We start from the raw sequence: 25,557 nt of genomic DNA on the forward strand, positions 1-25,557 counted from the left end.
CCTCCTAATGGATCTAGACCTTCTTATTGGGCCCTTTTTGGGCCAAAAGCTTTAGTTAATCATTATTTGGGCCATAGTTGGGCCGGAAAATCTCTACTTAACACTGTTTTGGGCCATAAGACCCTTATTGGGCCGGGGACATCTCTTTTAGACCATAAGGGGCCAAATACCTTTATTAGTTATAATTTTGGGCCAAAAAATCTCACTTAATCTTCTTGGGCTGAGAACCCATATATGGGCCCTAATGGATCAAAAATCTTTATTGGGCTCTCTCACCCAAACCAAAAATCCTTATAGGGCTTAATACATTTCTTTTGGCCTAGTATTGGACCGAAAACCATTCTTAGGCCGATCCAAGCCCAAAACTCGAGCAAACCGCAAACCTTTATTGGGATTAAGGAGTTCTCGGCTACACTTAGAAAACCAAGCCCATTTATTTTTCCTTTTCCCCCCTAACCGACCAGATTTGTTAAAAAAAACAAATGGGGGGAGGGTTGACTTTTGGAATGCCACCTCCTTATGGCACAACATGTAACTATGCATTTATCTTGCATACTCTCATGCAAATAGTGAATACCCCCATGTAACAATGTTCAAATCTCTTCTCTCTCTTCCTCTCTAAACGGCCGAACACCACCACCATTACCCCTTCACTTCTTATTTCCTAACTCAAAATCCTATCTTATTCTCTCTCAAAAACTCAAAGAACTCTCTTCCTTCCATCTCTAAAAATCGTGAGTGGTGAGTGTGTGTTCAGGAAGTTCTCTTCCAAGATCATAAACTTGGTAAGTTTATAAAACATTCAAGTTGTTTTATTTCCAAATTTCACTAAGATCAATTCTCAAACAACATCATTTTCGTGTTTATGCTCCTAGAACTACCTCAACTTTGAAAACCTCCTCAAGGAAGCACTCTAAGGCCGAAAACCTTCACCATCTTCCTCTTCAAACCGAAAAAAAGCCCCCAACGTGAGCTTCATACCCCTATTTTCGAGTTTTTCCTTCTGGGGGGGGGATACAAGTCAAAGTCTTGTGTAAATCTTTGTATATTTGCTTGCATGTGTATGTGTGGTATGATATGTGTGTTAAATGTTGTGAAATTCATGCTAAGAGTCCATGAACTCGAGATTTTTGGTTGAATCTCAAGTTGTTGGACTTAGTTAACTTGATATGTTGTTAAAAATGAAAACTAGTTTCTAAATGAAATATATTTCACTTAATGCATGGTAAAAATCACAAGGATTAGTCCAAGAATATGTTTAAACAAATTTTTGGCATGAAAACATGAAAAATGATAAATATGGAAGTTTCACTAAAAATGGGCCATTTTCGACAATTTCGGCATTATTGGGCCATTTTCGACATTCTTGGTAATAATGGGCCATTATTGACATTTTGGGTAATATTGGGCCATTTATGAACATTTTAGTAAAAATGGGTTTCTTATAACAATTTGGTTAAAAATTGGGCCTTATGCGACAATTCTATTTTAATTGGGCCTTATATGACGAATTTTATGTTAATTGGGACTTTAGTGACAATTCTAGTAAAATTGGACCTTTCATGACAATTTCGGTAACAATGGGATATTTTTGACAAAAATAGTAAAAATGTGTTTTTTTTACACTTTCGGTAAAAATGATTATATTTTTATCACCTATGGTTTATAGTCGAAAATATACACTCGTAACATTATTTATAACGCTAAATAGTGAAACTCAATATTCGTGTAAATTTCGTTAAGGCTATTGTGAGGCACTCCTTCACTCGTACCTACGTAGTGTACATAGAAAGTCTTGTAGTTATAACCAGAGTCTCCTGGAGGGAGAGCGGGATATTGTGTATAGATCTATACGGGGTTGACACCCCCACACCTGAGCTGCTCGCTACAGCTAGACAGGCCAGTATAGGGTGACAATTATCTTTAGAAACCGACACCCGAAGAACGTCAAGACAGGCGCTCTCGTCATATTAGTATGGTTGTAACGACTCACATAGAGAATAACAATTTTATATTAAAATTTACGCAATACATATACTCTACTGATTATACGAAGTACAAAGCTATGCGTCGACTATCTTGCATTTAATCACACAGGTCTTAGGGTTAAGACCACAATTTATCGTATAAAAGAAAATACATGATTTTTTCGGAATCTCTCTCTATATTTTCAAACAAGATAAACAAAGAAACACATGCATTTATACATGATTTGAAACGAGACTTACAAACTATTTTTACAAGAAAATATTGGATTTTCTGGAGGTTTACAAACTATTACAAAGTTTTCTCACAAATATGCTTATGAACTCACCAACATTCTATGTTGACGCTTTTCAAAACGACTTGTATTCTCAGGAACTCAATAAACAGGTGGACAGCTAAGGAAATTTGGATGTTTGTTGTATTTTTTTAATTATCATACATTATGTTATTTTGGGATGTATCTCGTAAACAAACACAATGATGTAAACCATGTATGTTGATATCGTTAATGTATGATGATGATGGTTGCTATGTCTTATTTATATACAATTGTTATGATATTACAAAATGAAATCACCCGCCCCCGGACGTTTCTGTCGTCCCGGTTCGGGGGTGTGACATATTTTAGGAAGCTCACTAAGCTTTATTCTTACAGTTTGGTTGTGGTTTCAGGTACATCCGGTAAGAAAGGGAATGACCCGGCCTGATCGTAGTACATTTACCCGTGTTTTGTATTTTCTTTATGATTTGGATTTGTACTATGATAATCACTCTTATTTGACATACTTTAGGTGGTTTCTTATGAATACTTGATGGTTTTTGATTAAAATAAAAATGAAAATTTTATCACTGTTTCTGAGATGTTACAAATTGTATGAAAGTTATAAAAAAATTGTATGAAAATGTTAAAACATTTAGATAATATTTGGTTTAAAAGAACTTGTATTAAAATTATGTGAAAGTATAAAAAAAAGTTAAAAAAAATTATAAGCAACGTTTAAAATAATATATTAGAAAAACCTATAGGAAAAAATATCATAAAAATGTTGTAAGAAATTATAAAAAATCTTAAGAAATTTGTAAAAGATCTTGTTTTTACACATGACTAATAACATATTATTTTATTTAGAGTTCAAAGTAGATAATGATTAAAACTATTAATTTAAATAATGATGATAGACTTACAAACAAAACTTCCAATGTGTGATATAATTTATGTATTCTTTATATTTTTTTTAATAAAAACACCAATTTTATACATAGGGTTAGAAGAAAGGAAGTTAGTAGCCTATCTAGTTTTATGATATTACATTTTATAACTTCACACTTATATTTTTTAAATTTCATATTATATGTAAATATCATCATAACAATCTTATTAGGGGTGAGCATGGTGCGGTTTTATGACCAAACCGAATCGCAAACCGCAAGGTGCGGTTTTTTCATTTTAGAAACCGTTGGGTGCGGTTTTTCAGTGGCTCGGTTTTGCGGTTTTTTAATGCGGTTTCGATTTGTATCGGTTTGGTGTCGGTTTTAAACCGAGTCAAAAATATGTTGCATTATTTTTATTACCGGTTTATTTTTAACGGTGATGATCATGCGAGCATGTATGATTGTATGGTGTTGTTTACTCAATTTTAGAAACCACGTAGTCGTTACATAAACACACAAATACAAAAGTGACAAACTCACATAAAGATTAAATAATATTTTGATAAATTAAAATAAGTTCCCATATAGTCTATTAGTCTTGTATTTGCATTTGCACCACCAACCAATAACTAAAATAAATTCCTGCCGAACATGTTTTTAATAACAAAAGTAAACAAGGATAAATTCACACCAAGTGACTAGGTCATATCTCATCAAGTGACCTCGTCAAACTGACAAATTAGTTTGATTGTTTGTTCCATTTTTTTACATACACACGTTCCTTGAAACTAAAAAGCAAGTTCATAAAAAAAATATATAATTTTTTTACAGGAAAATGACTCTTGAGGGTAACTAACTGTTGCATTTGTTCTCATTTGGTCTCTTTCCTTTTTTTTGGTACTCAATATACTATTGAACTTGTTTGTATTCACCACAACCCTTTTGACCGACTTTTGACCTGTGATAGTTGGTCAAATGGTTATGGTGAACACAAACAACTAGTTCAATAGTATATTGAGTACAAAAAAGGAAATAGGCCAAATGAGAATAAATGCAACAGTTGGTTACCCTCCTGGTTCATTTTCCCTTTACTTATTTACAACAAATGTCACGTCATCTCTTGCTGATATTTAATGACTTTATGAGATTCATTCTTGCTTCTCTTCAAAATATAACCCACAAAAGAACATTACTCATACATGTACAACTTTGTAATGCACTTGAATATTTATTAGAGGAATATTGACTAAGCAGGTGCATTTCATGACTACATTTACATTTCCAATCAAATGATTTATCGTATCATGGATTCTAGACAAGTCTACAAACGAGTGGAATCACAAGTGTTGTGATTTTTTAGTATACTTAGCTTTAAGATTGAATTAATGGGATAAGATACAACATCAATATGTACAATATCATGCAGCTTTTGCAGACACATCATCATAATATACCTTGAGGTAAATGTTTATGTTGATAAATATACCTCTCATACACAGTCATATCATTTTGCAGAGAGGTGTTGACAGCTAACCACAGTAAGCATAACATAGACTATGTTTTAACGAAGTTACCCTCCGAAACGCTCTTCATATACGTTATGGCCAAAAAAGGTTGCAGTCATTGATAATTTTGCAACTTTAATTTCATTTAACTTTTCGGGGAAAATGACTCTTGAGGGTAACCAACTGTTGAGTTTGTTCTCATTTGGTCCCTTTCATTTTTTTTGTACTCAATATACCATCACACTTGTTGTTTGTGTTCACCACAACCCTTTCACCGGCTATCACATGTCAAAAGTCGGTCAAAAGGGTTATGGTGAATACAAACAACAAGTTTGATGGTATATTGAGTACAAAAAAAAATTGACCAAATGAAAACAAACGCAACAGTTAGTTAGGGGTGTGCGCGGTGCGGTTTGGTGCGGTTTAGAGTCAAAACCGCAAACCGCACCGCATATGCGGTTTGAATATTTTAGAAACCGCAAACCGCACCACAGATGTTCAAAACCGCGTTATGCGGTGCGGTTTGCTGCGGGCGGTTTATGCGATTTGGTTGTGGTTTGTGCGGTTTAATGAGTTGTTCAACATTAAATCTATCAAAAAACCAAAAAACTGATCCGGTTAAAAAAATTGATTGCTTTCATTTTATAAAAACAAATATATTTTTCAAGTTAAATCGTTTTTAATAAATTATGATTCATGCTAGTATAGTTTTGTAAGTGTCATTGCTATTGCTCTATATTGCCGTTGTAGTTGCTATATTCTTGTAAACCGTGGGATCTTCATCTAATAGTGATTTAATGTTACGTTATAGATATTTGGTTATTGTAAGAAATATATTTAAATACATCGTTTCTAAATCGTGATTTGAAATTATAATAAAGTAAAGAAAAAAAAGTATATATATAACATGCGGTGCGGTGCGGTTTGAACCGCGGTTTTATAAATACAAACCGCAAACCACACCGCATAGTGCGGTTTGATAAAATGATGAACCGCAAACCGCACCACGAAATTCTAAACCGCATTATGCGGTGTGGTTTGGTGCGGTGCGGGCGGTTTGTACGGTTTTTTGCACACCCCTACAGTTAGTTACCCTCAAGAGTCATTTTCCCAAAAATAATCAAAGTTATTTTGCATAACTTAAAAATACAATAATGTTATTCTTGGGAATTGTATTCGACTGTTTTTTGCTTAGGGTGGGGGGCTTTAACGGAAAAATCCTATTAGGTGATTCAATGATGAGAAACATAATGCAAAAAGCCACAAACATACCTGCTAATTGCCGTGATTTTGGCTGCCTAAGTTCGTTGCTGCCGCTAGAGTTGGGTAACTTCTCTTGAAAGTTTTGAAATCCTTTAATTGTTAACCCTAATGTACGTCAAAATCAACATATCTCTAATCCTAATAAACAACTCTCCTACAATCCACTTGTCAGACTCTTAAACTACAAACCTGCCACGTGGCATTACAAGAAACAATAACCAAAAACACTTTCCCGCCCATATACACATTCAGTCAATCCGTCAATTCAGCAATCCATATCCAAACCAAATTTAAAATTCAAAATTCCTTATTCAATATTGAAGATTGAAGATAACGATCCTGTATCCCTTAAATTCAGCATCCCAAATTGATGCTGGTAAATTATCTTCCAATCTTCTGATTGAAATATTCCGTAAATAAATCCCTGAAAATCAGGTTCAAATTAAACGCATATGCATATATCAGTTTTATTCCACAGAGTATTATATTTCACACATTCTTTGACGACATTCTCTGTGAGCTGTGATGACTTCCATGGAACAGGAAAAACTAAGCACAATCGATGATAATAATAAAAGGTTTGTGTTTCATTTCACAGAGTATTATATTTCACACATTCTTTAACATGTCTATATTTCACTGTCTATATTTCACAATCTTTCTTTATGAATTATCTATAGTCAAGAACCTGACGTTTATGTTTACGCCTAATCATTTGAATTATTCAGAAAAACAGTTTTACAAAAATAGGGATTGTTTTGAATTGACAGAATATACACACTTCAATGTATTGCAACTCATTTATATCGTTTATTTAGCTATCATTAATTAACAGGTCTATATTTCCCTGTCTATATTTCCATGTCTTTCTTTATGAATTATCTATACTCAAGAAACTGATGTTTATGTTTTTGACTCATCATTTTAATTTTTCGGAAAAACAATTTTACAAAAATTGGGATTGTTATGAATTGACATAATATACACACTTTAATGTTTTGAACACAATTATCTACACTAATATCCTTACTAAAATATTCATATTTTCATACAGTTTTTATGTAACGAATATTCATCTGTTACAAGTTTTTTCATAAGTTATTCATTTAAAAAAACTTTTCATAAGTACAATGCTTAAATATTCATCTGTTTTTTATTCTATTTTACTCAAATTCTCATATTTTGGTAGAGCTTTTATGTCTTCATACAGTTTTTATATTTTTCTTCGATTTTACCATTTTGACCTTTTTCGAATATAATGTGTTTATTGATTGATCTTTGCTATATATGCATCTTTATGTGTTTATTGATTGATCTTTGCTATATATGCATCTTTATACTATTAGGGATAATTTCACTAATACTCTCTTGTAGTTACCAATTGTTTGGCATCAAACTTATAGAATGGATTCTGATATTTGCAGGGATATGTCTACAACAAATATCACTTTCATAGCTGACTTGGATGTAACAAGGGATGATTTGATTATCAAGGTTCGTGTTATAAACCATTGGAAGCAGATGTCTTTCTACAACAAGAATGAAATATGGTCCATTGAATTAATCTTGGTCGATGAACAGGTATGTTATATATATCTTTACCTATGTGTTAAATATAAATATTTATGTTGTTTTAATGTTTAATGCTTATCATATATTGTGTTTTTAGGGGAGCAAAATACAAGCATCTGTCCCTAAAAAATTCCTCTATCGATTCAAAAATGTTTTAAAAGATGGGAAATCATATTACATCACATCTCCAAGCTTTGCAGCTCTGAAGGCTAATACTTTTAGGTTAATTCCCCAAGATCAAAAACTCACGTTTGTGCAGGAAACAGTTGTTAAAGAATGTACCCAATTTAGCGGGCCTAAATTTGGTTTTTCTTTTGTTGATTTTCAATCTGTGCTGTCAATGGTTCATCCTCAAAATTTGTCACTCGGTAAGTTTATTTATTACATTTTTTACTTAATGAAATTTCAACTTTACAATATTTAATGTTTATATATGATATGATATGATGTTTCCATATTCTCAACACCACTTCATTCATATTTTTCTTATATTGTAGATGTTATTGGATTGGTTGTTGGTGTTGGTGAAATGGCAACAGAAAGCACTGAGAAGTCCAAACACAAAATTCACATCCATATCCAGAATGAAAAGTATGTTTTTCAATATATTTATATTTAATACTTAAAAATTTTGATGTTTATATATAATTAACTTACTAATGGTTGCATTGTCAGTGGTTTGGAAATACGTTTGGTTTTGTGGGGTGATTATGCTTACCAGATGCAAAAGTATATACAAGACAATCCACAAAATCTTCAAATCATTGTTATACTTCAGTTTGCACAAATTAATGTTTGGAGAGGTATACTCAATTTCTCAGGAAAAATAAAATTTTATAATAAGTTAAACATTATTTATACATTTTTTTATAGACCGACAATTATATTTAAATAATATTTATAATTTTTTTATAGATCGCCCAAGTGTCAACACCTACTATACATCCTCAAGATTGTTCATAAACTCTGACATAGATGAAATTTCTGTTTTCAAGAAAAGGTAATTTATTTCATATGGTGTGGTTTTTGTCATTACATCCTATGTAATGACAAAACAATTTTACAAAAATAGGGATTGTTTTGAATTGACAGAATATACACACTTCAATGTATTGCAACTCATTTATATCGTTTATTTAGCTATCATTAATTAACATGTCTATATTTCCCTGTCTATATTTCCATGTCTTTCTTTATGAATTATCTATACTCAAGAAACTGATGTTTATGTTTATTCTAAAATTTTATGATTTGCATAAAAAAAACAGGTTACAAAGGGATGATCGTCCTGATTCCTCTTCACATACTTTTTCACTTATTCCTGCTAACCAAGTTTCTGAATATGATGATTTCATGGTTAAAAATAAGCTGAAGACTATTTCTGAAGTTTGGGAGCCCGTGGAGGTATATGTGATGGTATATTTATTAATATACTTTTTTTGTTTTGCATAATTTTTTTTTGACAAAGTTACTTTTTTATCCAGATATGTACATTCATTCTTGTGGGCACTATAAAAGGAATATTACAAAATGAAAAATGATTCTATCAAGCGTGTACCAACTGCAGTAGCAAAGCAGTCCCTAACAATGATCAAGTAGATGGAACAGCTAAATCTTATGAATGTCATAACGGAGATTGCACAAAAACTACAACATCTGTGGTTCCAAGGTTCGTACTGTCCATAAAAATCTTTAAATAATATCTAATACCAAATATATATTAATATAATTTCTTAATTTCTTAGATATAAGATTCCAATCCGTGTTCAAGATAACACTGGCACTATCACCTTAACTCTGTTTGAAAGAGAAGGAAGGTATTTGTTGAAGAAATCAGCCAAAGAGTTTTTTAACAACGCAGCCAAGGTTATTTCAACTTATTATATAAAATGTTGTAAATTTTGTATTTGTTTTCACTTTAACATACATGTTTGATAATGTTGCATAACTGCAGAATGGAGACAATGTTGATTTGTATCCAGTGGAGATGAATGCATTGAAAGGGTTGAAATTTGCCTTTAAGATTTCTTCAAACAGATTCAATGTGTCCAAAAAAACCAACCAATATGGTATTGCTAGAATTACTGATGATGAGAGTTTAATTGAACAACTTGAAGATAAATTGAATTCTTCTCAAGTAAATACATTACTTATGTTTTGTTTTATGTTATTTAGCTGACCATGAAGTATTTAATAAATAATTTATTTTGCTACTTATTTTCTTATACAGGCAGATAATTCACAGTCATTAGACTACAATTCATCTGATTTTCAATCTCATGACAACAAGACTTTAAAGGTACTATACATGTTAAAATATCGAATATAGTATAAAATTGTACTTCATTTTATAAAAGAATTTTATATAATTGTCTTTTTAGGATGCAATTTCTGCTACGGATGATAACATAACTCCCAACACTTTGGACAAAAACTCGGCAACGAGTCCATTGAAGATTTCAACAACAACACCAGTTTTAAAGAGAAATCTGCAAGAAGTTTTTGATTTGGAGTCTAATGAAAATTTTTCATCGTCAAAAACTCCAAAGACATCCCCAGCTGGTCCAAGAAAAGAATTGTTGAAGGTAAAGGTGGAAAAAGATGTGTGACTTAAGGTTTCGTGCTTAATTTCGAATGGTTCTTTGGAGTGGATTTACATAATCATAGACTACTTTTTATTTTTCATTATGCTATTTTAACATCTTGGTTTTCAGTTTGAAAACTTTTGTTTCCCGGTGCTGGTTTTTTTTTATGGTTTCTTTATTATACATTCATAAAACCTTCAAGATTCATGTTGCAGTCGTTTTTTATTACAATATGATTTGTTTGCTTATTCTTTCTAATATTTTATCTTATGACATCTATAAAATGCTTTACTTTACAGTATGCTGTAGGTAACACTACGACTGCATGCATGATGTTTGTGAATTCAATTTAAGGACATTAATTAAATTGCTAAAATGACTTCTAATTACGTTGAGAAACGGTGTAATAGTACATAAAATCCGTACTTATGTTGTATCTTACGCAAATAACAACAAAAAATTAGAAGGGATTCTTTATTATAACCAACACTGATTTTACGATATATGATTTTGATCAGTATCTTATAAATTATAAATATTTGTTTATTTGAATCAATTAACATAATTTTATTTGATTTCCCATGTTTATGTTGTACGTTAGGTAAATAACATCCAAATTTACTTTATTTGATTATTATACCATCTTATTATTTGACAAACATAAAGGTCTTTAACTGTTAGTCAAAAAAATGATAAAAACTAACCAACACTGATTTTTCAATATATGATTCTTATCAATATCTTATAAATATTTGTTTATGTGAATCAATTAACAGAATTTTACTTCATTTTTATTTTAAACTACAATCCGTAAATATAGCGAAAAAAATCAGAAAAATAAAATGTTATAAAAAAATCGAAATTAGAGTGATTATATTATTTTAAAACTTCATTGATATTACTCAATCCATATTGAGTAAATGCCATATTCTATATTCCATACCGAAATTAATTAATGCTGATCAACTTTAATTATGTAAATCAAGATCAACTTGCCAAAATTACAGTTACCGATTTTCAATTATGTTGATATGGTCTATAATATGGTATCAAATTTCCAATTCAAATATATCGTGAATCACTAAAAAGCAGGTTCAAAATAAATGCATACTCATATATTAATAACTAATAATTAATATTTAATTTAATAATTATTGATAATAATAATTAGTAATTAATAATTATCAGTTCCTAAAATTACTGATGATGACAGATTAGTTGAAGGTCTTTAATGAAAATTCGGTATTCCTTATATTCAGCAGCTGAAATTAATGCTTATCATTTTTACAATTCAAATATACCGTGATTCACTGAAAATCAGGTTCAAAAATACCATGAATCACTGAATCACTCAAAATCAGTTCCTAAAATCAGTTTTAATAGAGCAGACTATTATACTTCAAAGAATCTTTGAAAACATTCCCTCTGTTTTCTAATGACTTCCATCGAACAGGCAAAACAAACAACAGTCGAATATGATAACAACATAAGGTTTGTGCTTTATTTCGATTGCAACTCATTTAAATACTCTTTATATTTATCTTTAATTAACATGTCTATATTTCTCTGTATTCCTCTATGATTAATTTACAATCGACAAAATGATGTGTATGTTTCTTATTCATCATTTGAATGTTTCTGAAAAAATAAAAGTATTAAATAGATAGTGTCTTATATAAGTATGTTGTTATTTATTCGATTAAACACTATACATGATTTCATACTTTTATATCGTTTATTTATTTATGATTAATTTACATGTCTAATTTTCTCTAGGTTTCTGTATGATTGGAAGATAAAGTCAAAAAACAGTTTCATATATATTCTGTTTAATCCTCCATCCTTTCTGTTATTATTCATTGGTTTATGTTTTTATTCATGTGGTAAAGTATTTCATAGATACTCTCTGTTTAAAATAACTTTTTAGAATATTACCCAGCTATTTACTCATCTATTTTTGATTGATGGTAAAATTACACATCATTGATAGTATGGATCCTGTTTTATGTCTTTTACGAAATCCAAAACCATAAACTCCATCTTTCGTCACTGCCACTCCATTTCTCGCTCAAAGCTTCAAACACATCTTTGCTGCAAAAAAATCCCAGGTAAAATTATCTTTTCAAGTAATGTGTTTTCTATTAAAGAATCTAACAATCAACAACGATCTATATAACTTCTTGCCTTTCATTTTATCCTCTTCAACCCATATTGTTTCGTACCTTCATTCGCCGACTTCTAAATTGCAGTATAACTTTCATTTCACTTCAAGATGGGTCTGTACCTGTATTATAGTATCTGCCTACATCTTTAGCAATTGACAGGTTTCCATAGCATTTCTGAGATCGATCGTTTTAAGATGCTTTGGAAATATATATTTGGTTATACTGGAAAAGGGAGTTGTATTCGTTTCTATTACAAGAAAAGGGGGAAAATAGGGTTACTCAACACTGAGAAGTCTTTCTTTAGTATATTGAATATTGAATTGAATAATATAAATATAAATTAATTTTATTTTAAAATAAAAACAATATATATACATATACAAACACTTATACGAAGACATCAAATGATGTTTTTTTTTTCTAATTTTATCTATTAATCGTATGTATCACCACTCACTCTTTGGTTAAATATAAATTAATAAATAACATTAATCTTTATATTTATATGTCATTTTTTATTAAATTGTGTTTTAAGATGACATTACATTTTACATTTAAATTGTAATTTAAATAAACATAAACTTTTTAAATTGCCATTTTATAGAATATGTTCAACAATTTAATAAGTAAAGTTTAATTATATATCATTATACAATATTATTATTTACATATTTCATTATCGTAACAAATTTTATTAGTATCTAATTTTCAAATTCAAGTTTATACAAATTAAATTACCTACAAATTGTATGTAACAATTATTAACATATGCTTAATTTTATTTTTAACTATATTTTTTTTTATTTTTTTATTTATCGATCAAGAACATGGATGAAAATGACGCTACAGAGAGAAGAAAAAAGAGAAAGTTATATTTGGATAACAGAAAATCCAAAAAACACAATACTACATCATCGTGTCATCATACATATGCAGCACATACGATTCATTTTAGCCAATACGGTACTTTTCTTACTTTATTTTGCATTGATGATGATGATATGTTTGTTTCTTATATATTTTAAATATAAGATATAAGATTCATAATTTTTTATAAGTGAAATAAATACATTACGTTATATTTAAATTTATATCAAATAAAAATGTGTTTAAGTTATTTTATGCTATTTTACAGGTTCAAATAACAGTATCGAATCTACAAGCGCTAAAGAGAGGAGAAAAATTAGAAAGTTATATTTGGATAATAGAAAATCCAAAAGATTACATACCACATCAACCCATCAAAATTCATCTGTTACACATGTTTCTTACACGTCGAATAACGGTATATATATTTGTTTATTTTACAATTCTTTTGTAAATATAATATAAATATAAACTTTGCATACTCTTTAATTTATTTTATTTTTAATAATTAATATTTTTTATTCTTACTAACCATTTGTTTATTATATAACAGATATCTACAATCGTTGTCGTATTCAACCTCCTTCAACAAATAAATATGTTACAACACATTCATCAACAGTTTCAAATGGTATGCATTTCTATATACCAAAATTTTATAATATATGCTTCAAATTTATATAACCGATAACAATTCCTAATGTTCTAATCTTTATTTTCATTTTATCAGACAATTATATTTTCAACAATAACGTTCAAACACCGCTATCTATTTACAAAGATAATTCAGTGTTTCGCATTGGCAAGACATCCACCAATCCCTCGACAATAATTCATACTTCTCATTCATCAAATATAAATGTTAGAACTCCCTTTTCTAACATTTCAAATGGTAAGCATTTCTAAATACACAAATTTATAAATATATGATTCACATCTATATTAATTATAACAACTATTGACTTTGTACTTTCTATTTTTATTTTTACAGGCAATTATATTTTCAATAATAACTTTCGAACACCACTATCTATTAACAAAGATAATTTGGTGTTTGGTAATGCCACGACATCCAGCAATCGTTCGACAATAATCCAAAATTCTTCATCAATCAAGTTACCAAGAGGAAAACATCATCTAAAAAGGAAGACTTCACATATATCCTCTATACCTGTTATTGACTTGACATTAGATGAAGAAATTAATGATGATCATATTGTTCAAGATATTTTCCATGGTATATCAAAAGGTGATCATAATTCTAAATTATTTAATATTCAAAAAAAATTTAATTATTTTTTTAATTATATATAATATATTTTTTTTGCATTGAATAGAATACTTAGATCATGGAGACAAAATTGTTACATGTAAGTTTTGTCATGCAAAATTATGGATACATGAATCGCTTAGAGGGCAAAAAAAAGGCAATACATCTTATTCACTATGTTGTGGTTACGGCAAAGTTGAGCTACCACCCTTAAAAGAAGCACCGTCATCTTACCAAAATCTTTACAAATCGGTAGATTCAAAAAGCAAACACTTTATGAAGAACATTCGACGTTACAATTCAATGTTTTCATTTACATCGATGGGTGGAAAAGTTGATTCATCCATCAACAAAGGCAACGCACCATACATATTCAAACTTAGCGGTCAAAACTATCATAGTATGGGAAGTCTTTTACCTACACCTGGATCAAGACCAAAATTTTGTCAGTTATACATATATGATACCGAAAATGAAATTTCAAACAGATCAACAAGTATTGGGTATATTTTTACAATTTCCTATTCTTTAATAAAGTAATTTATTTCTTTTAATTTCTTTATTAGCATTAAATAACTTTTATAATATTTTCAGTGGACCGACAAGCGCTTCTACATCAACTTCAATATCATATGATCTCCAGATTATCGAATTTTTGAAGGTTATGTTAGATTCAAACAATGTGTTGGTCAAGTCTTATAGGATGGTAAGAGACAGTCTTCACGAAAATCCTGGTGCTAATTTGAAGTTAAGATAAATCGGAAAAAGAGAACAAGATGGAAGGACATATAACTTACCAACTTCTTCGGAGGTAGCCGCTTTAATTGTTGGTGACATTTCTGATTCAGTTGAAAAAAGAGACATTGTTGTTCAAACCTCATCAGGATTACTTCAGCGTATCAGTGAATTACATCCTTCTTACCTTGCTCTTCAGTATCCATTACTATTTCCATATGGTGATGATGGTTACAGAGTTGACATCCTTCATAGAGGTATTACATCTTCAAGTAATAGCAAGCGCCCGACGTGTACAATGAGAGAATTTTTTGCTTACAGAATTCAAGATAGAGATCAATCGTTCTCACTACTTCTCAATGCAAAAAGGTTGTTCCAACAATTTTTGGTTGATGGTTATACAATGATTGAAAGTGAGAGATTATTTTTCATACGTAAGCAACAAAAAATTCTTAGATGTGAGTCTTATGAGAAATTGCGTAATCACCAAGCACTCGGGAGTACAGATATATCGAACGTCGGGCAACGTGTGATCTTACCTTCTTCATTTACCGGTGGTGCACGCTATATGATGCAAAACTATTTGGATGCCATGTCGCTTTGTAAATGGTTTGGATATCCTGATTTCTTCATAACCTTTACGTGTAATCCAAAATGGCCAGAAGTTCAAAGGTTTCTTAAGGACACTCCACTTCATCCAGAAGATAGACCGGATATATTATGTAGGTTATTTAAGATCAAGTTGGATGCATTTATTAAAGATTTAAGGAAAAATAAAATTTTCGGCACGGTTCAAGCAGGTATTTAAATTTATAGTTTAATATATAAATATAAAATATTATCATTTATATTTTTCCTATAGTTATCTAAATTATGTTTTTTATTAGGTATGTATGTATACATACATACACCAACAATTAGTTTAATTGCTAACTTCTATCCTATTTGTATAATTTTATGTGCATTGGTTTATACAATTGAATTTCAAAAAAGAGGTTTGCCCCATAGTCATATATGTCTTTTTTTGCATGCTGATTGCAAGCTTCCTACAGTTGAATATATCGACCCGTATATTTCTGCCGAGATTCCAAATATCAATGAAGATCCAGAATTGTATTCACTTGTGAGAGAGTTCATGATCCATGGTCCATGTGGAGCTGAAAATTTCAATTGCCCATGCATGGTGGACAGAAAATGTTCTAAAAACTTTCCAAAGCAATTCTGTAATCATACTTCAGTTGATTCAAACGGTTTTCCCTTATATAGGAGAAGAAATGATGGAAATGTTGTTGGAAAATCGGGGGTCCAGTTAGACAACAGAAATGTTGTTCCATACAATAAATATCTTTTGAAAAGATATCAGGCACACATTAATGTTGAATGGTGCAATCAAGGATCTTCGATAAAGTATTTATTTAAATATATAAACAAGGGTCCTGATAGGGCTACTTTTGCTATGGTGCAAAACAATAATGATTCTGATAACAACGATGCTGTGGATGAAATCAAAGAATATTATGATTGTAGATATATATCTGCATGTGAAGCATCATGGAGGATTTTTAAATATGATGTTCATTATAGGTATCCTGCTGTAATCAGACTACCGTTTCATCTTCCTGGACAACAAGTTATATATGAGGCAGACGATGATATTGAAGATGTTCTTGACCGGCCTTCAGTTGCTTCTTCAATGTTTACATCTTGGATGAAGTGTAATGAAATCAATGTAGAAGCACGGAAACTTACTTATGTTGAATTTCCTACAAAGTTTGTTTGGAAACCTAAACTTCTAATTTGGAAGCCAAGGGAAGTTGGATATTCAATTGGTAGAATTCACCCGGTTTCACCTAAACTTGGTGAAGCGTATTTCTTAAGAATTCTTTTAAATAAAGTGAAAGGTCCAAAATCATTTGAAGAAATTCGCACAGTCAATGGTGAAATATGTTCTTCTTTTAAAGATGCATGCTATAATCTAGGCCTTTTGGATGATGACAAAGAATACATCGATGCAATTAAGGAAGCAAGTCTTTCTAGATCTGGTTATTATCTACGGTTTTTATTTGCTACGATGTTATTGTCCAACAGTTTGTCTAAACCGGAGAGTGTGTGGGAAAACACATGGGAATATCTGTCAGATGGAATTCTTTATACTCAACAACAGAGATTAAAGTCTCCAGGTATTATATGTTTATTACATTATTATTAAATCTATATCATATAAAATTCAAATATATGTTCAATTAGATTTGACTTTCATTTATTTTATTTTTTAATTGGTTGTAACTAATATAACATTATTCATACAGCTTTATCACTAAACGAAGATCAAATTAAAAACTTGACTTTGTTTGAGATAGAACAAATTTTACTTCGAAACAACACCAGTCTCAAGAACTATAGAAGGATGCCTTACCCTGATGATGATTCAGTTTCATCTTCAAACAATCGCCTGATAACTGAGGAGCTCGATTATGACATACCAAATTTAAAGAATGAGTTTGATCGTCTTTTTGTTTCATTAACAGACGAGCAACGCAACATTTTCCTTGATATCATGACTACGGTTAAAGATAATAAGGGAGGTGTATTCTTTATTTATGGTTATGGTGGAACGGGTAAGACATTTCTTTGGAAGACAATTTCTGCAGCCATTAGATCTGAAGGTGAGATTGTTTTAAATGTAGCTTCAAGCGGGATCGCTTCATTATTATTGACTGGAGGCAGGACAGCACACTCTCGGTTTATAATACCCATTAATCTTAACGAGGATTCTTACTGTAGAATAAATCCAGATAGTGATCTTGCTAATTTAGTAAGAAAAACCTCATTGATCATTTGGGATGAAGCACCTATGGTACACAAGCATGCATTTGAAGCTTTAGATCGAACTTTGAAGGATATATTACGGTGTTTCAATCCTACAAACTCAAATACTCCATTTGGAGGGAAAGTGGTTGTTTTTGGAGGTGATTTCAGACAAATTCTGCCTGTTGTTCCAGGTGGCAGTAGACAAAACATTGTTAATGTTTCTTTAAGTTCTTCGTATTTATGGCAACAATGCAAAGTCCATAAATTAACAAAAAACATGAGGCTAACTGTTGGAAGCGATCCATCTGCTGTTGAGAAAATAAGGGGTTTTTCAAACTGGCTTTTGGACATAGGAGAAGGTAATCTTGGTGGTCCGAATGATGGTGAAGCAATTGTTGATATTCCACAAGATATTCTTATTAATGATCCATGTGATTCTATAGGTTCATTAATCAAGTTTGTATATCCTTCAATTGTGGAAAACTTCAACATTGCAGGTTATTTTCAGGAAAGAGCAATACTTGCTCCCAAAAATGAAGTTGTCCAAGAAATAAATGACCGTTTGCTAAAATTGATTCCAGGAGATGAAAAAGAATATTTAAGTTCAAATAGCCTCTGCCAATCCGAGTTTGTTCATAATCAGTTTGATTGTAATTTATATTCACCTGATGTTTTAAATGGTCTTAAACTATCAGGTATGCCAAACCATAAGCTCATTTTAAAAGTCGGTGTTCCAGTTATGCTATTGAGAAACATTGATCAGAAAAATGGTTTATGCAATGGCACTAGACTACAAGTCAAATCTTTGGGCAAACGTGTTATTGAGACAGTCATCATATCTGGAAGTAATATTGGAAACATTACTTTTATTCCAAGAATGTCTTTAACTCCTACTGAAGACAAGATCCCGTTTAAATTCCAAAGAAGACAATTTCCATTGGCTGTATGTTTTGCAATGACAATTAATAAAAGCCAAGGACAGTCTTTGTCGAAGGTTGGTCTGTTTCTCAAAGAACCCGTTTTTACACATGGCCAATTGTACGTTGCTTTATCCAGAGTTCAAAGTAGAGAGGGATTAAAATTGTTAATTCTAGATAAGAATGGTAGACTAACAAATAAAACATCAAATGTTGTGTATAAAGAAGTTTTTAGATTTTTATAAATACTTTGTACAATTTTATTTTATATATCAAATTTTGTTTCTATTTTATTTAATTTTTTATTCAATTACACAAAATTGATAATTTTCTAACATATCTACAAACACAAACTGTCGATTGGATATTCAAAACACTATACTTTCGTAATTTTAAAGAATCATTATATCATTATCAAATTACTTATGAAAAATATAATTTATTACGTATTAAAAATTATTTATAATTCCTTAATTAATATATATTATTTTAATTATATTTAATTTTTATTTTCTCTTCCGTGGTGTCCACGGGTTATAAACTAGTAATATAAATATATTAGTAGTTTAGTAGTCTTATAAATAATATGTAGAATTATATATAATATATAATAAGTGATTTATTGTTTATACATAGCGGTGCGGTTCGGTTTTGATGTTCCTGTTTTTAGATAAAAACCGCACCGCACCAATAACTTCGGTTTTTGCTAAAATAAAATCCGTACTCTCGGTTTTTTTATCGGTTTCGGTTTCTCGGTTGCGGTTTGTTGCGGTTTTGTCGGGTTTTTTTTGTCGGTTTGATTTTTTGCTCACCCTAAATCTTATTAAATATTAATAACCTGCTTTTTGTTTGCGGAATTCTTTTTTCATTCATATCTCGTTAAGCATTTTATTCATAATCATATAGTCATTTGCATGTTTTTTTCTTTACCTTTTTTTAAAATACAAACATTAATTTTAAAATAGTTTTTTGATAGATTATTTAAATTTTAAAATATAAAAATAAATTGTAAAAAACATTATTTAACTTTTTTATTATTTGTTACGTCGAAATATTAATTTATTATTGTTGTGTCGTATTTTTTTAATAAAATAAAAATATTTATGTATTTTTTTATTTATAAAAATAGTGTTAATAAGTTATCTATAATAAACTAAATAATATTATAATAATTAGATTTATTTGTAAATTAAAAAAAACTATTAATCATAAATTAATTATTAAACTGCTAATGAGTAGTAAAAATATGTAATCATTAAATAAATTAATAAAAACAATGATTAGGAAAATGATTAGAGAGTAAGGATAAGTGGAGATGAGATAGAAATAAATGAAACCAATAAATATTTATAGTTAGGCAAAATTGTAAGAATGGTCCCTGTGGTATGTCAAAAAATGCTACTTTGGGCCAAACACGTTTGGACTAGCACCAATAGTCCAAAAGTTATCATTTTGTTGCGGTTTTGGTCCAAAACATTTTAAAATTTCTAAAAATGACGGATTTGCCCTTTTCCATTTGTTTTTTGCTTTTCTTTTTGTTATTTAATTATTTTATAACTAAAAAAATATAAAAAATAAAATAAAATATTTCTCTCTCTTCTCATGATTTTTAAACAAAAAGTTATTATAATGAATATCATAAATACGTTATTAATAAATGAAAATTGGTTCAACAACAATCATCTAATTTAATAAAATCATCTTTAAATACAAGACATAAATGGAGTTTTCTCTATTCTCCGGCGATTGTAGTCGTGGCGTTTGTTCTCTTCTCCGAAGACGATTGCAATGGTCAGACGATTTGCAGTGGTTAGACAACCCCATTAGCAGCACCCTTTAATTAAAAACTTAATTATTAAAAATAGTAATGATTAGTAAAAGTATGTAATGATTAACTTAATTAGTAAAAACAATGATTATAAAATGATTATAAGGTATCAATAAGTAACGATAAGGCTTGAGGGAGTGGCCTCGCCACCCCTCTCGCCTCTATACTCGCTAAGAGTGCCAGCTCCACTCCCATTAAAATGTTAAAGACTTGCTAAGAATGTCTCGCCATAAATATGACGAGAAGAGAGAAGAGAGAGAAACTTCAATGGTGGGTTTTTATTGGCTAAAATCTTTTTCTTTTTTCTTTTTTAATATTTTTTTCCAATATAAAACCAATTAAACTAATGCATCACCACTCCCTACCTTTTGCAATTTGGATGCTACAGCTTTTTTCATCCTATATGACTTCAAAAAAATTTGACATGACATCAAAAAAATCTGATGTGGCAACATGCTAAGCTATCATTCCCTTCAACCTAAATGAAGCTTAAAAAAAAGTGCCTAAGCAGCTCATGTTTTTTGACCCAAGACAGCCCCGTGCCCAAATAAAGCATGTGGGCTCGATCCACGCCTTATTGACCAATCATTGATCTGGGTCGGGTCGGACACTTATTTATGCATCTCTAGAAAAACCCATAAATAAACTTTATAAAAAAAACAACTTTACAAATAAAAGTTTGTTATATTGTTAAATTTATTTATATAACGAAAACATAAAACTAAAAAACTTATTGAAAAACTCCCTTATCGCAATGGTCAATTATTTAAAATATCATCTGCTATGAAATTGACATACGAGAGACACCGCCATATAACGCCTCAAACGATAAGCATCACACATCCCAATGTTCAACCTTTACACACTCTAAATTAAATTTCTCCTCCTATATATATATATATATATATATATATATATCAAGATCGCAGCTACTCATCGTTGCTTCTACGGTTAACCAATTCATACGCGCAAGCAACCTATTTTTGTTTTCGTAGAGAAAATGGATAGAGCAATCGAGAGACAGAGAGTTCTGCTGGAGCATCTTCGTCCGTCTTCTACCTCTTCATCCTTGGAAAATCTCGATTCTTCAATTTCCGTAAGTTCAATTCTAGTTTTAATCAATGAACTGTTTTCATGCCTCTAGTGTTTGACTCGATCCGGAGCCTAAGTTCCTTTCTCCTTCTTTCTTAATTCTTAAGTTACATCTGTATATGAGTAATTTGATCGTGCTGATTTATTCAGATGCCAAAGAAAAAAAAATTTCTCCTTGAAGTTAGGTTTCGTATATGATATCATGCGTTTTATGATCGTTTTAACCTGATTTGATGTTTGTTGCACTAAGATTTATACAGTTGACTAATTTATTAGACTTTGATCTGCTAAAATTAAAATTCTTTATGTTGTCGGAGGTATTGCCTTATATACCGGCATCATATGGACATTCTTCAGTTTGTACCCTGGTTGATCCAAGACATTCTTCTACTTTTCCTGTTTCTTCAATTCGTACCAAGTACAAATATGTCTTGGGGATAATATTTTCCACAGATGTTTGATAATAGCTAAAGCAAATTATAGTAAGTTACTAGAAATGAAAGTACCAAAAGGAGCACTTGTACAACCACGAAGCTTAGAAGAGGCATCGGAAAAAAGTGTTGAATAGAAATTTGAGCTTCTAGGTATTGTTTGTGGGGACGAGCATAGGGATTAGGGGCATGTGGAAGTATTGACTTTTGTATCCCAGAACTACATGGTGCTTGATCCCTTTATCATTTCACTACAAAGGTTTTTAATTTGGCCTCTCCAGTTAGCTTTGTGATAGATTGTTGTTGTTATTGCTGTTGCAAGCATCACAATCAAAATTTGGAATCAAAATTGATGTTTTTTCGATGGAGTTTGGGATCACCTTTAGAGATAATTTTTTCTTAGATGCTTGATAATAGATAAATCAATATATAATAAATTAGCTCAAATGAAAGTACAATAAGAGAATATTTTTGCCATGATGGGGTTTGAAGAGGTACCAAAAGTGTTGAATATAGGATAGGGAAGAGCATAGGACCATGTGGAAGTATGACTTTTACTTCCCAGAACCTCAGAATTAGCCTAACCTCATAATTTCATTGATTTTCATCTATGTAATCGTTTCATTTTTCCCTCTCAAACTAGTTTGTGATGAAATGATTGTTGTAAAATCACATTCAATAGTTATCCCCTGCTCATTTCCCAGATAATTTGGTATCAGAATTGGTGCTTATTTGGTTATATTTTAAAACAAGGTGTTTCCATGTGACCTAAATGCTTACATCTTGTGCTATTTTGTTATGTTTTCTTTTCATGAATTTGTAAACTAAGGGATCACCTTAGGTGCCACCATATTGGCTTGATTTTGTTGAAATTGAACAAATGGTGTCTATTTTACATGTTTTTACAAGTATTCATCTTGTCATGTTTATTCTCTCCTTAATACTGCGGTTAATGTTTGTAATTTGAAATCAGGCATCAGTCTGTGCAGCAGGTGATAGTGCTGCTTATCAAAGGAGTCAAGTTTTTGGGGATGATGTAGTAATTGTAGCGTAAGTAACATCTGTTGAATATTCTTTCTTTCCAAGTTTCTTGCTGTAGTTTTATGTTAATATATGCAGAGCAACTTTCTATCAGTAATCTTTTTTTCCTTATTTTGATGATTTATGCAGTGCATACCGATCTCCCCTTTGCAAATCAAAGAGGGGTGGGCTGAAGGATACCTATCCTGATGATATTCTTGCCCCAGTTTTGAAGGTAAATCCTTTCAACTTGTGTCTTATTGTTCATTTGAAAAAATCTTGTACAGCTTTTACATTGTTTTGTTGTAAAATTTCTCAGGCATTGATAGAAAAAACAAATATTAATCCAGCTGAAGTTGGAGACATTGTTGTTGGATCAGTGTTGGGACCAGGCTCCCAAAGAGCAAGTGAATGCAGGATGGCTGCTTTCTATGCCGGCTTTCCTGGTATGAATGGAATTCAGGATTCCATTCCATGTCCACAATACTCTAATTCCTTTAACATGATTGTCCGATAAATATAATGATTTACCTGTTTTTTTTTTATTTTCAGAAACTGTGCCAATTAGGACTGTCAACAGACAGTGTTCCTCAGGTCTTCAGGCAGTAGCTGATGTAGCTGCAGCTATTAAAGCTGGATTCTATGAAATCGGTGAGTACTTATTTTTATTAATTACCTTTTTATTATTCTACAAAAATTAATTTAATCACCATTTTTCTGAATTAATTTTATATATAAATAGGTATTGGTGCTGGGCTTGAATCTATGACCACCAATCCTATGGCTTGGGAAGGATCCGTTAACCCAAAAGTATAACATTTTTCTCCCTCTTTTTTAATAATAATAAAAAATATAAAAGTTTCAGTTTTGGACCATTTTGCCCCTTAATTGCACCAGGTGAAAACCATGGCACAAGCCCAAGATTGTCTTCTTCCAATGGGAATCACATCAGAAAATGTGGCCCAACGCTTCAAAGTAACAAGACAGGAACAAGATCAGGCTGCAGTAAGTTAAATTAATTTATTATGTTTTATCTTTCTCGTAAATGTAATTTTTATTTTAAATTTATTTTTTTGATAATGAATAGGTCGAGTCCCATAGAAAGGCTGCTGCTGCAACTGCTGCTGGAAGATTCAAGGACGAGATCATTCCAATTCCAACCAAGGTGAAAAAATGAAAATGTCTTCCACCTAATTTTGTATTTCCTTTTTCTTTCAACTTTTTTTCTGATTTAAATTTTTTTTTTTTTTTTTTGGTGAAAAGATCGTTGACCCAAAAACTGGAGATGAGACACCTGTTACAATTTCTGTTGATGATGGGATCCGGCCAGGGGTAAGTTTGGCAGATCTTGCAAAATTGAAACCTGTTTTTAAGAAAGATGGGTCCACCACTGCTGGAACTTCCAGCCAAGTTAGTGATGGTGCTGGAGCTGTTCTGTTAATGAAGAGAAGCCTTGCTGTGCAAAAGGGTTTGCCAATCCTTGGTGTATTTAGGTACGTGGGTCCCATTTGTTACTGAACAGGACATGTTGTCTGTCCAAAAAGACGAAAATACCCTTGCCCGTGAATACTTTTTAAGTATGTCAAAATTGTAGGACTTTTGCTGCTGTTGGTGTACCACCCGCGATTATGGGAATTGGCCCTGCTGTTGCGATTCCAGCTGCAGTCAAGGCTGCAGGTTTACAATTGGAAGACATTGATCTGTTTGAGATCAATGAGGTAATAATATTTTTCATTTTCTTTTTTGTTATAAAAGTTGTGAGTGGAGAAATGATTAATATATATATATTGTTTATTCTGGTAAGGCATTTGCTTCACAATATTTATATTGCCAAAAGAAGCTTGAGCTTGACCCACAAAAGATCAATGTGAATGGAGGCGCAATGGCCATTGGACATCCTTTGGGTGCAACAGGTAACCACAACAAATGCACTTTCACTCTTTATGTCATTGAAGTAATTATAATAAAATAAAAAAAATAAAGTTAATGGTGATTAATTACTATTTGTAGGAGCGCGTTGTGTTGCGACTCTGTTGCATGAAATGAAGAAGCGTGGGAGGGACTGTAGGTTTGGTGTAGTGTCGATGTGCATTGGAACGGGGATGGGTGCAGCTGCTGTTTTTGAGAGAGGGGACTCGTGTGATGATGTTTGTTATGCCAAGTAGATCATATCGCCTTTGTTTGATCTGTTACATGAGAAAGAATAGTGTATTGAAAATGGGATTTTACAGGAATAAGGGTGGCTAGCCTATAGGAAGTCACTTGTTTCTTTTGTTTCGTATTATTTTCGTATTGTATTTCTTGAAAAATTGAACCAGTTTATCTCTTTGCTTATGTGAATTCATGAATTGTGTGTCA

At 31.1% G+C, this 25,557-nt stretch overlaps 2 protein-coding genes across 2 annotated transcripts; both read left to right on the forward strand.

Moving 5' to 3' along the window:
* The first annotated feature begins 7,310 nt into the window (after positions 1 to 7,310).
* Positions 7,311 to 19,073, forward strand: LOC145121929 (uncharacterized). The gene is made up of 23 exons (XM_079057608.1): positions 7,311 to 7,487; positions 7,576 to 7,846; positions 7,976 to 8,069; positions 8,154 to 8,281; positions 8,394 to 8,478; positions 8,747 to 8,882; positions 8,947 to 8,966; positions 9,046 to 9,147; positions 9,224 to 9,344; positions 9,433 to 9,615; positions 9,709 to 9,777; positions 9,860 to 10,063; positions 10,193 to 10,219; positions 10,363 to 10,372; positions 13,364 to 13,513; positions 13,649 to 13,726; positions 13,826 to 13,987; positions 14,087 to 14,332; positions 14,433 to 14,868; positions 14,960 to 15,031; positions 15,134 to 15,900; positions 15,988 to 17,280; positions 17,410 to 19,073. The coding sequence occupies exons 1-23, from the start codon at positions 7,311 to 7,313 to the stop codon at positions 19,071 to 19,073; spliced, it is 6,495 nt and encodes a 2,164-aa protein (XP_078913734.1).
* A 2,428-nt stretch (positions 19,074 to 21,501) lies between these two features.
* Positions 21,502 to 25,557, forward strand: PKT3 (peroxisomal 3-ketoacyl-CoA thiolase 3). Its single transcript, XM_079054786.1, has 12 exons — positions 21,502 to 21,752; positions 23,153 to 23,229; positions 23,350 to 23,434; positions 23,519 to 23,645; positions 23,752 to 23,850; positions 23,942 to 24,009; positions 24,097 to 24,204; positions 24,287 to 24,364; positions 24,463 to 24,692; positions 24,794 to 24,917; positions 25,004 to 25,112; positions 25,210 to 25,557. The coding sequence occupies exons 1-12, from the start codon at positions 21,657 to 21,659 to the stop codon at positions 25,362 to 25,364; spliced, it is 1,356 nt and encodes a 451-aa protein (XP_078910912.1). The 5' UTR covers positions 21,502 to 21,656; the 3' UTR covers positions 25,365 to 25,557.

The sequence above is a fragment of the Lactuca virosa genome, chromosome 6, assembly GCF_052849685.1.
Source record: "Lactuca virosa cultivar CGN04683 chromosome 6, Lactuca_virosa_CGN04683_v6, whole genome shotgun sequence".
Classification (NCBI taxonomy): domain Eukaryota; kingdom Viridiplantae; phylum Streptophyta; class Magnoliopsida; order Asterales; family Asteraceae; genus Lactuca; species Lactuca virosa.

Bases quoted from the DNA above. Each gene is read 5' to 3' on its own strand.
- LOC145121929 (XM_079057608.1), top strand. From the start codon at position 7,311: ATGGATTCTGATATTTGCAGGGATATGTCTACAACAAATATCACTTTC. The intron at 8,070-8,153 runs GTATGTTTTTCA...TTGCATTGTCAG, and splicing joins ATCCATATCCAGAATGAAAA to TGGTTTGGAAATACGTTTGG. The intron at 8,967-9,045 runs GTACATTCATTC...TACCAACTGCAG, and splicing joins TTACTTTTTTATCCAGATAT to TAGCAAAGCAGTCCCTAACA.
- PKT3 (XM_079054786.1), top strand. From the start codon at position 21,657: ATGGATAGAGCAATCGAGAGACAGAGAGTTCTGCTGGAGCATCTTCGT. The intron at 24,010-24,096 runs GTATAACATTTT...TAATTGCACCAG, and splicing joins AAGGATCCGTTAACCCAAAA to GTGAAAACCATGGCACAAGC. The intron at 25,113-25,209 runs GTAACCACAACA...TACTATTTGTAG, and splicing joins ACATCCTTTGGGTGCAACAG to GAGCGCGTTGTGTTGCGACT.